Here is an 11,852-nt window from a genome sequence, read left to right as displayed (position 1 = left end):
CCCACTTGAACTCGCACCATCAGTTGGCTGCGGTTGTTCAAGGAAAGATTTGAGAACAGCTAGCCCGTCATCAGCAGCAGCAACTTCATTCACCTTCTCCACAACCGGATGAGAGAAAGCAGCATACTGGTTCACAGCTTGGTCATAGGCAGCCTCAGTATCAACATCGTGTAAAGGAAATTTGGAAGGCGAGATGCCTTTCTCTGCAAATCCTAGGCCAAGTAAGAAACCAGCTTTCTCTCCATCCTCATGAGAAGCGTTGAGGGCTGCGCTCATGGCATCATCATAGGATGTGTTCGCGAAAATCCGATGCACAACCTACAAAAAAAAAAAACTTTTCTAAGTATAAAGAAAAAGAGCAAAAAGCAAAGAATAATGGAGCTATGCGTACCTGCGGCAACGCTTCTCGTAGAAGCCAATCGTTATTGGACAAGGACTCTTGAAGGGTAGCTTGAGCTTGATCACGTGCGCGTTCGGCCTTATTCTTATTAAGGTTGGCAAGCAACACCTCCTTTGCAGCAGCCTCCTCAACGCCTTTACGCTTGCGTTCAGTGCGATCAAGCACACCCTTCTGATCCAAGAGCTCCTGTAGCTTCTTGGCGTACTCCAAAGCCAAAGACTCATGAGCCTGCTGAAGCTTCTCCAGTTTAGCTTTCAGTTCTTCATTTTCAGCGCGTAGAGGCTCAGCAACAGCTTCAGCTTTTGTGGCCCTTTCAGTGGCATTACGCGTCGTTTCCTTAGCCAACCTAAGTTGTTCATTAACAACTTGAGTAGCCTTTGAACGGGCCTCATGCCTAGCTTGCATTTCGGCCTCGAGATCCTTGAAGGCCTTCTCTTTCTCAGCAGCGGTGGCGGCAAGCTTCTTATTCTCTTCCCTCAGCGATCGCACCTGAGCCCCCTCCAAGCTACGCGCAGTCCTTAACTTATCGTTTTCACGACAAAGTAATTCGACACGCGGCTGCATCCGGGCGAGTAGAATTCGGAACTCGGTGGACAACCGGCCTTCCTGGTAACTAACCATTGCCTCCCCCAATGCACCACTTGGAGCGGCATGGCGCGTCCAGTCGACGCAGTCTGCAGCCGTCCTGAGAGTTGTCCCTCGGCGGATATTCCACCTTGGGGCATAGACCTCATTAGAATCTGAAACTGAAACAACAAAAAAAGATAACAGTTAATAAAAAATGACTAAAGATGGATAACAGGCTAAAGTAACCCCACGCACCTGTAGGGTCGATAACAGGCCGATAGCCGCTAAACCCATCACCCGAACCTAAAGGATATCCATCCAAGAGGTCAAGGAGATGGGAAGGAGGCAAAGATTGGACTCCCTCATCAACAGAGGTAAGTCTAGAGGTCCCAACTCTAAACATACCTGAAGGACCGGCCAAGGACGAAGTAGTCGCTGACGCCGAATGTGACACTGTAGAAGCCACTGAGGTAGAGACCATCGGAGATGAACTCATTTGAGATGAACTCGTAACCGTGGTAGCCGCTGCAGATGAGCTCACAGAAAAAGTCACCGCCGGTCCGGTGAATGATGTAGTAAATATGGCACTGACGGCCGGCGAAGAAGTTGAACTGCTCAACACAGCAACGAAAGTGGACGCCATCGTCGGCACAGCAGCCATGACAGACGACGTCATAACCGGAACAGTTGCTTCAACAGTGTAAACAACTGAACCAGTACCAGAAACAGGCGCAGCCGCCTGGGTCATCGCCTCGGATAGGTTGACCAAACCTATCGTCGTGGGTCCTGAACTAGCTCCTCCCGCACCACTTTCTTCAAAAGCAGATAAGTCCACTCCTACATTAAGAAAAACCAAAGATATAAAAAACAAAGACGGAAGGAAATGCGGAAAAGGTACACAAAAAGTATACTTACTGGTTTTCTTGATCTTGAAAGCCCTGACAGGCGGAGATGGACCCGATGAAACTGGCCTCTTCACGCCAGTTACCTTCGCAACGCTTGGCGGATCGGAAGTGACAGTCGTCTCAACCTCTGAGACAATGGACTCGTCACCACCAAGGTTCCCCGCCGCCTCCTCACTTTCAGTCTCGGAATCAGACTGATTCCCCAGGTCAACGAAGGTAGCAACCTTCGCTTTGCCCTTCACGCCAGCCGCCTTCTTTTTCCTCACAATAAAAGGCCCATCAGCGGATCCCTCATCAGAAGATGACAAGATCAGAGGAATTCCAGCAGAAGTTTGAGCATGAAGAGGATGAGGATTAAAGAACTCCTTACCTGGCCGAGTGGCGCTTAAAATCTCGTGGCCTGGCGGGTAGACCTCTACGAATCTATCCGCAGTCTTCTCCAAAATGAGCAACTCGTTCTCATCAAGATCACGAGTACCCAACCGCGCGGGACCACCAGTCTCCCGCGGATGCAAGAGCGACTGTAAGTCGTTCCCCTCTGAAATAAAAAAGATAACAATATTAGAAGGAAATCCTAAACCAACACAAAAGACGGAGCATACCATAAGGAATATAGTTCAAACCGTATTCAAGAAAGATGGGTATTTGCGGCGTCCCAGACCCGGCATCCTTCCACACGCGGCTCATCCCAAGCATGACCATCTCAGACTCCGCGAAGCGATAAACAGGAGTCCGAATCTGGGAAATCTTGGTGAACCACTCCGTCTCCTGGTAATTGGACGCCGGAAGATTAGGGAGTGCCCTCCCTTTCTTGAACGTCATCGCAATGGGAACAACACGAGCGGAAATGTAGAAAAACTCCCGCTTCCAAGAACGAAGACTACGCTCAGTAGCGCAGATCTTCAAACCCTTGATCCGAGTGACAAGGGTATACCAACCCTGGATGCACCTCCAAGTATAGAAGGTCATCAGGCGGTCGACTCGAGGCTCGATACCCAAAATACGGCACACCCATTCGAAATGGCGAACTTTGGCAATTGCCATTGGGTGCACCTCTGTCAGATGAACACCGTGTTTCTCCAAAACACGGTATACGAACTTCGTTAATGGGAATCTTAGATTCCCATATAGGAAGAACGAAGCGTAAACCCCTATCTTGCCCTTAGGGGCGTCGTATACCGTCTGGTTGGCCTCCGGAAACTCAGGCTCATAGGGCTCCAGCATGAATTTCTTGACGATTTAATGGTATACATCGACAGAAAGAGTACACTGACACTCGCCAGCAGTACTCTTATCATCCTTATCGGACGTTGACATCGGGTTCTCAGGGAAAACGTCGGACTCTTCGACGTTAACCTCTAGGTCATGAGAAGGAGACATTTTTTAATGTTGAGGAAAGAAAGCGGTTTCAGGAGAATGCTCGCCGGAAAAGATGAGTATTCGCCGGAAATAGCTTAAAAGGAAAAAGAGAGTGAAGTGAAGATAATGGACGAAATACACCATCCCCCCCTTATATACTCATCGCAATGAATGCGATGAATTTAATGCGGATGAGAGAGAAAGCGCAGGAGCAATGACACGGCGACACGTGTGGATAAAGCAAGCTGGCAACAGGTGTCGGAATGGCGCGTGTCATGAAACTTGCGCCCACGCGCCTGAAAAAGCGTCCTGATTGACCACTTGCTGTCACGTCGTCATAACTTCCTGCACATCCTGAAACCGTCAGAAGACGCCAACGTCCCTTCAACAGTTTGGACTGTCTTTATCCTTTCACCAACTCTCCAAATTCCAAAAAGATTCAAAAATAAGATGGAATATACCCCCTTACCTTGGAAAGCAAGAAACCATAAGACAAGTGCGGGTACAGTGTCAACGCGAAACCCTTCACATACTTAGCACTTGCAGGGAATTGGAACCAAGAAGATCGATCTTATGGGCCATGCTTGCGGAAAGAGAAATAACACCCCCGCATGGCGGGAACGTTGAGAACTAGATTGTTTGAAGCTTCAAGGTGGAATTGGTTGTTTAACATAACTGATCACTATGTCTAAAACTACCAAAACCTCGTGGAGAATCTACACAAGTGAAACTCAACGCTCCCGACGTGCGAAGAGGTTACACACCTACCCGCATCATACCCAAAGATCAGGCAGAAAAGTCGGGAATTTTCTGCAAGTGACATTAGGAAAACTGCGGGAAGAATCCCCACGGAGAACCTTAAAAAAAAAAAAAACGAAAACCCCCTTTTCAAAACCCCTTGCTTAAAGTCCAAAAGTTCCCCTCACTTATTAACAATTCATGAGAAGAACAATGGACTGGGGGGCTTGAAGAGATAGGATCCCGCAAAGCCCAGTTGGACCCGCAAGACTCACCTTGAAGAGGCACGTCTGCGCAAAGACCAATTGGATCCGCAGGAACCACCATGCTCAGAAAGATGAAGACCTTACACGCAGTAAGCCAGCTGTCCCCGCAGGAAAGCCTCCCTTGGTACAGTACCCTACCTATTCCCGCAGCTGTGGGTACAAGCCAAGAAGGAAGGCTACCCGCACTAACAGTAAGGCTACACGCACAAGGCACTAACTCTTATACTTCAGCAATGTCACCTGAAGAATGAATGATATTCCCGCCCAAAAGAGACAGTCCGTACGCTTCTAGAAGATCTTTTGTACTATACCTACCAAGGTATAGACAAATAGACAAGATCTGACAAAAGCGACCCATGAACAAATCACACGGTGACAGCTCACCGACAATAGTACGAGGAGCACGCTCCAGTACAAAATGTCCCCATCAGCCGCTGCCTACCCACCAACTCCCATCATGGCACGAACATAGCCCGTAGTTGGTGGAAAAGGAATATTATACAGCTGGCCGTACCTGCTTGGAAACCTACATTCGGCTATAAATACTCCAACACTTTGGAACGGTATCATCATCTTCTCTCTAGATATTTTTCTCTATATACACTTATATTCAGAGCAACCTAGTCTGATTCTCACGCCAGAGGGTGGTCACAAGGAGAAACCCCCCCCCCCCCTCTCAGTGACGAGCTTACGGTGTCTGTTTTGCAGGTTGAGAAGAATAACCATCTTTGCCAGACCTAACCCTCGTGGAAAACATCTACTTAACCCTAAGATTATCTTTAATCTGTCGGGGTCATTTAGTGTTTCTTCAACTAGATATCACATGTAACGTTTTTATAAACACTAACTGGTCCATCTAATCATTGTTGAAAATTAAAAAACAAGTAAATATATATTCTTTGTATTCTTTTCATCTAAAATTCTAGTCTTATGTATGTTGATACAAAATAAGAAAACTAAATTTATTTATGTAAAGTAAATTAATATTTTTTTAAGAAAAATCCCCAATTTGCTCTTAAATCAGACTAGTCATTCAACAACCAAATTCAATAAACAGTAACCATCTAAACCCAAAATTCATCACAGCGATGAATTACAATTTCATTTCAAAAAAACCACAGATTACAAAACTAACCCTAATTAACCAAACACCATTACACCATACAAACACCTAATCAACCGCTGGTAAACTTGGTCACCGCCTTTGTGCCTTCAGAAACCGCATGCTTCGCCAGCTCACCAGGCAACACCAACCTCACGGCCGTCTGAATCTCCCGTGAAGACAAAGTGTTCTTCTTGTTATACCTTGCCAATTTGGAAGCCTCCTGAGCCAGCTTCTCAAAGATATCATTAATGAAGGAGTTCATGATACCCATGGCCTTGCTTGAGATCCCGATGTCCGGATGCACCTGCTTCAACACCTTGAAGATGTAGATCTTGTACGTCTCCACAGACTTCTTGTGCCTCTTCTTCTTCTTGTCGGCTGAAGCCGATGCGTCCTTTGGGAGCTTCTTCTCGGCTCTGGGTTTCTTCTCGGCGGCTGGCTTCTTCTCCGCTGCTGGCTTCTTCTCGGCTGCCTTTGGTGCCATTTGAGTTTTTGACTGTATGTGTGTGATGAGAGAGATTAAAGGTTTGAATGAGTGAGATGTTTGATTTGGGGTTACAAGGGTGTTTGTTTATGTAGGGTGTTGGGGGTTGTTTTGATTGGTTGATTGGGGTTGACGCGGATCTGGGTGTATGGCCGTTGATTTTATGTCGTGGGATTTGGACGGTGGAGATTGGGTTTGTGGGGGATTTCGTGAAATGTTTGAAATTTTCGTTTGTTTGCTGAAAATGTGAGCTTTTGGCGGGTTTTAGCACTTGTTCACCAATTCCGGAATTCAGTTTAGTGTATTCACGAATTTTGTTATCGATTATTTCACTTTATTATTTAATTGTAGAAATAAGCGTATGCAGTAAAGGAAATACGAATTAAAAATGAAAATTAAAATAAAAAATTCTAGGTTATAAATTTTAAAATAACAACCAAATTTCAAATTTTTTCTAGTTAAGTCACTGGTGCTTTATACAAATTTCAATTGTTTTTTTTACTTTGTGTTTTATTTACATAGCATTTTAAGATTCATACATGAGAGGCATGTTTCCTTTTTTCAATAATACATGACATTATCTTAAACTGATTGATTATCCTTCTTAATAAACAACTGGCCTGTTGTGAAACTCTAACATTCTACAAAAAGGGTCTTCATCCTTGGGTGCAATTTGAGCATTGATTCAGATCTAAAGCAACAAAACCAAATTAAAAGTCGGGAAACAATCTAAAGATGTTAATCGACTTATCCAGTAACATAATTGACATATCATATAATTCTTAATTAGGCTTAATTATTAGATAGTATTATCATATTAGGGTTTATGTTGAGCCCACGTACTTAGTTAGGTTTATAGGGTTAGCTGTGATCTATATATTGTAACCTAACGGTTGAATAATATCAATTGAGTATTTATCATTAACTTACATGGTACCGGAACCTTAGATTTTTATCACGGTATATGTCATTGAAGACTATGGATGGTAAAATCAAATAAGGATTGACTAAAAAAAGATTTTTGGACTTCTAAGTCATCAAAGCATGCTTATCTTATTATATTTGTTTTTATGTTGTTGTTTCCCAGCATGAGCTTCTAGCTTCCTCCTGCTATGACTGCGGGGGAGTATTAGATAGTATTATCATATTATGGTTTATGTTGAGCCCACAAGCTTAGCTAGGTTTTCAGGGTTACTTGTAATATATATATCGTAACCTAACGATTAAATGACATCAATTGAGTATTTACCATTATCTTACATTATTTTGATTAAGAATCATAAATCTAACAATCAGAGTGGAATACCAGCGATGGGGTCTTGACCTTGCAAATGACAAAACGATTATCGTATTACACGATTATGAGATTCAAAAGCCTACAATCGAACAATCATTGGTGGGCGATGACTGGGTTTCTCTTTTGTTTCTCTATTTGATTATTTCATGTGTTTATCACTTAGTTAGTTTAGACCTACGAGGTTTATTAATTTGTATTCATTTATTTATTATTATTATTATTATTTGCAAGTTGTAGGGGTATGGTACTAAACCCGGTTTTACGACCCTAAATTTATTATGTTTGGCTTATTTTATTATATGGACTAATACAATGTTATTGGGCTGAGGGGGTTTTGTGGAGGTAACCCTAACTGGGCTAGGCCCATTAGGGTACCATGATGGTGGCCATGAGGCTCTCTATATAAGGAGGTCTCCACCTCCTTATTAAGGGGTCATGCTCAATAAGAGCCACCACCACTTTTTTGTGTCTGTAAACAAGAGATCTTTGAGATTTCTTAGCAGTCACCTCCACACCCCCGAAAAACCATTGCAGGTCTCAAGCAACCGGAGAAGAAGATCAAGACGTGGTTCGTTCATCTCGAAAATCCGTGGAAACATCGTCATGGATCAGGTCAGATTCATTTCATGCTTCGACACAAGTGCTTTTGGTTACAAATGCATATAATTGGGAAATGTTTTTAATCATGTAGATATATTCTTAGAAGATACTTTGGTAAAGGAACTCCGTCTAAATATCGGGTATATATCATATCAAATCTTTTATTTAAAAACATACGTAATCCTAAAATAGAGAATAAATCCAATTCAATATAAGAAAAAATATACGTATAGCTCGGGACGTATCATATAACACATATCTTACGCAAAGACTTTTCCTTTATGAATTATCTAAGATCTTCATCGTCCTTTTACTTGATGTGACGCAAAGACATCGCAGCCTTAGTGCATTTCCTTTGTTGTGTGGAATTTGCTAAGAAGCCATGAAGTCATGAACCACTATCATAGTATCTTGCTAGCTTGATGAAATCTAAAAGCGCCAAAATATTGTAACTGATAATTTCACTTGTTCTAGCCGTCGATTTCATTTTAAATTCACCTTAAACTGAAGAATGAGATTTTTTTTTCTCAAATACCCGTATTCGTATATTCGGTACCGGTATCGATACAAAGATATTAGGAATTCGTTTTTTGATACCTGCGGGTATGGGTACTCCGATACTCGGTACTAATTTGGAATATGTAGAGTTTTATTGGGAAGTCCAACATGTATGTGTTTTCAAGCAAGTTTTTCGATACTTGTTACCCGTTTTGATACACGTATTTTGGTATTCAGTACCAGTTTAATATTATGGTCTACTTACGTATTATGGTTTTCGATACCGGTATTACGATTTTGGTATCACTGTTTAATGGATGTTGATACCATACCGGTACCCTACCTATTTAGTCAATTTGGTACCTGTAGTTTGACTTCCATAACTTGTTAGGGATTCGGGTATTATAAAAACACACACAAACACAAACTACTCTGCAAGAGAAATAGTAAAGGAAGATGAACATACGAGATTTACATGGTTCGATCGGCTGACCTACGCTCACGAGTTGTAACCATGATACTCTTATTATTGCTTTATGTCTCACTCGTGATGAGGAATTACAAGTACAATGAATATGTATAGAGAACATACTGGGGCTTACTTACTACTCGAGAAAACTAATAATGGGATATAATTAAATAAACGGCCCGGGCTTGCCATTGTTCTTCAATTTAATTAATCTGCCACTAAAGATGTCTTCTAACTCGGGCTCAATTAAGCCTCCATAAACCCAACATGACTATGGCGGAATATTTTCGAGACGTTAATGAGAAGGAATTGCTTGTACCAAAGAAGGGTCCAACTTATGTGTTATTCGTATAGGTAGAGGTGCACAAGCTAATTGGTTAGTAACCTGCCCCTCATTAATTGATTTATACTCAGCTCTAGTCGTCGGTTAGAAACCAATTTATATTAGTGACTTCCAAAACTGGTTACAACCCAGTTAACCGATTTTTTGTATTATTATTTTACAATAAGCCGGTTTTTTTTTCCGATTATTCACCGGTTAACCAGTTCGGTTATACCCAAAACCGGTTATACCGGGTATGTGTTACTTGTCCCAAAACCGGTTAGTACTCGACCCAATTAATCGGTCTAGCAGGTTATATCCTGGCAAATAATTAACCGGTTATTGTTTATCATATTCCGATACCAAGTTTAGTGGAAATTTGGAAGGAAAAAAAAACAAAAAACAAAATGTTACCAAAACGGGTACAATACCGAAATATTCGTACACGCACAATAAATTTTGGTATGGTACTCGGTACCTAATCTTACTGATTATCAGCATGACATTGAGCACATGTATGTATACTGTATCGATCTCATCCATACTTTAACCTAGAGGTGTAAAAACCCCGGCTTGGAATTGGTTCATGGAAAACCGACACGAACCGGTTTGATAAGGATACCGGTTTCACCCAAACCAGTTCATTAACTGACCCAAACCGTCGGTTTGGTACCGTTTTCCCATTTTGAACAACTAATCTGGTTTTAAAACCGAAATGGTTTGAGGAAAATCGAACCGAACTGGACCAGACCGACCTATCTTACTTTTAAACCGGTTTATAAACCAAACCGGTTTGAGTCTAACCGGCTTCAAACTTTCGATCAGCCTTTGACAAAACCGGTTCGGTTTGGGGAAAAAACCGGTTTTGACCTCTACTTTAACCTACCGAAATTTTTGTGGGCATTTAACTATTTGGACTTGATCTAATCATGCGGGCTGAATTATGAGGCCCTAGCTAACTTACCTTCAAAAGTATATCCCTTTCAGCCCTCGTTTTTTTCTTTTCAGTTTATTATTTATCCTAACGAAGGCCCAATTAGTTTCCATTGTTTTTCCACGAAATGGTATTTAATTTGGGCCACCAATATTTTTGATGGGCCTTACTTACGTTTCAGCTGAATTCGATGTAATTTCAACAAGACACGAATTCTTCGTTGTTGAATTTATACCAAGAAAACAACTTGCCTTTCAGACCAGGTGTAATGGAGCGACGAAATGGGCGAGAAAGGGCGAGAAGGAGGGGGAACACCGCCCCCCCTCCTGGCGATATATGGACGAAAAGAGGCGGGGGCTGAGTTCTTTTGTCGCCGGCTTTGATTAAATAATAATAATATTATAATAATTTGACCGTTGCAATGGTCAAAAGAAAAAAATATTAATTAATTAAAACAATATATATATATATATATATATATAAACATACACTTTCTTCTCCATTTTATATCTATTTTATACACAATTCATACCCAAATTCTTACAAAAATTAGCAAAATGAATCCTAGAAACCACCCATTCCCTCCTTTCGGTCAACTCCATGGTTCGCAAAACCAATCGAACGTGAACTTACAATGGAACCCGATGAACCTAAACCAACCGAGCTATCAGTTTCAATTTCCTGACCCGAACCTAAACATGTACGCCAACTATCTCATGCCCCAAAACTTAATGCCGGCGTTCGGGTCTACACCACCGGAGTCGGAGCCGGTGACGGTGCCAGAGATGCAAATGGCGCGGGCCTCCGGTTCAAGCCAAAATGCGACCCGTAAACACAAAAAGAAACAACCGGGGAGCCGATGGAGCAACGTGATCCATACAAGCATTGGAACGAGGAGGAGGTGGCCCTCGCAAGGGCTTGAATCGTCATTTCGGAGGATCCCGACGTCGGTAAGTTTTTTAATATTAAGTATTTGCTAAAAATGCATTTAGTGTTTATTAAAATGTATACTAATTGTGACAAATAATTTTAATTTGTAGCCAACTTTCAAGCCACCGGGGTGTTTTGGAAGAAAGTATTTGAAGCTTGGCTTACGATAACCGATAAACCCGAAGACTACCGGGGAAAAGAAGCGGTTCAAGCCCACTATAAGAGGCTTAACGCCAATTGTCAAAAATTTGCCGGGATAATTAACCAGTTGCAGGGGTCCGGCTGGCATAGCGGGCATAACAACGACGACATTATAACTCAAGCCTTGAGCAAATTTCGAGTTCAAGGCCAAACTTTTGATCGGCCCGGGAAACCGTTCAAGTATTTGAATTGTTGGAAAAAACTACGCGGTTGCGAGAAATGGAACGGGGCACCAACCGTTCCGGTCGCCCGACGAGCCGGCTCATCCCATCCTTCAAAAAAATCGAAGACGTCGTCGTCGAAAAATCCGAGTACACCAAACACACCCTCCGATGCTCGTAGCTTCTTCCTGGACGACACGATTAATTTAGCCAACGATGTTAATTTAGCCGACGACGAAGAAGTACAGGAGTTGCCTCGACCACGCGGGAGATCGAGAAAAAAATAAGGGGGAATGTTCGTCGTCAACACGATTCAATACGGCGCCCAGTGAAGACGTCGGACAATTAAACGAGTTGGTCGGTCGTTTAGAAACGAAAGCCACAGAAATAGGAAACGACCTTCGAGCATCCAACAAACAACAAGAAAAGCTGAACCAGACGTTGGAATTACGTCAAATGAAAGAAGACTACAAATCCTTCAAAGCAGAGGGGTTTCACGAGGACGCAGCGTTATTGTTTCAACGACGACGTGAAAAATGCGAGAATATTATGGATATTAGTATTTTTTTAGTTATGTTTTTTTTTTAATTTTTTTCTTTAGTTATGTTTTTTTTAT

At 42.3% G+C, this 11,852-nt stretch overlaps 1 protein-coding gene across 1 annotated transcript; it reads right to left on the bottom strand.

The window, feature by feature from the left end:
* Positions 1-5,300: 5,300 nt before the first annotated feature.
* On the bottom strand, positions 5,301-5,898 carry LOC143582286 (histone H2B.5-like). Its single transcript, XM_077064892.1, has one exon. The coding sequence runs from the start codon at positions 5,822-5,824 to the stop codon at positions 5,411-5,413; it is 414 nt and encodes a 137-aa protein (XP_076921007.1). The 5' UTR covers positions 5,825-5,898; the 3' UTR covers positions 5,301-5,410.
* Positions 5,899-11,852: the final 5,954 nt, after the last annotated feature.

This window comes from Bidens hawaiensis, unplaced genomic scaffold (genome assembly GCF_021521415.1).
Source record: "Bidens hawaiensis isolate Kalapana, Puna unplaced genomic scaffold, B.hawaiensis_p1.1 tig00031522_1, whole genome shotgun sequence".
Taxonomy (NCBI): Eukaryota; Viridiplantae; Streptophyta; class Magnoliopsida; order Asterales; family Asteraceae; genus Bidens; species Bidens hawaiensis.
The sequence above is the reverse complement of the archived record's forward strand: the minus strand, read 5'-3'. Positions and strand labels throughout refer to the sequence as shown.

Excerpts from the sequence above, each read along its gene's own strand:
- LOC143582286 (XM_077064892.1), bottom strand. The coding sequence starts at position 5,824 with ATGGCACCAAAGGCAGCCGAGAAGAAGCCAGCAGCGGAGAAGAAGCCA.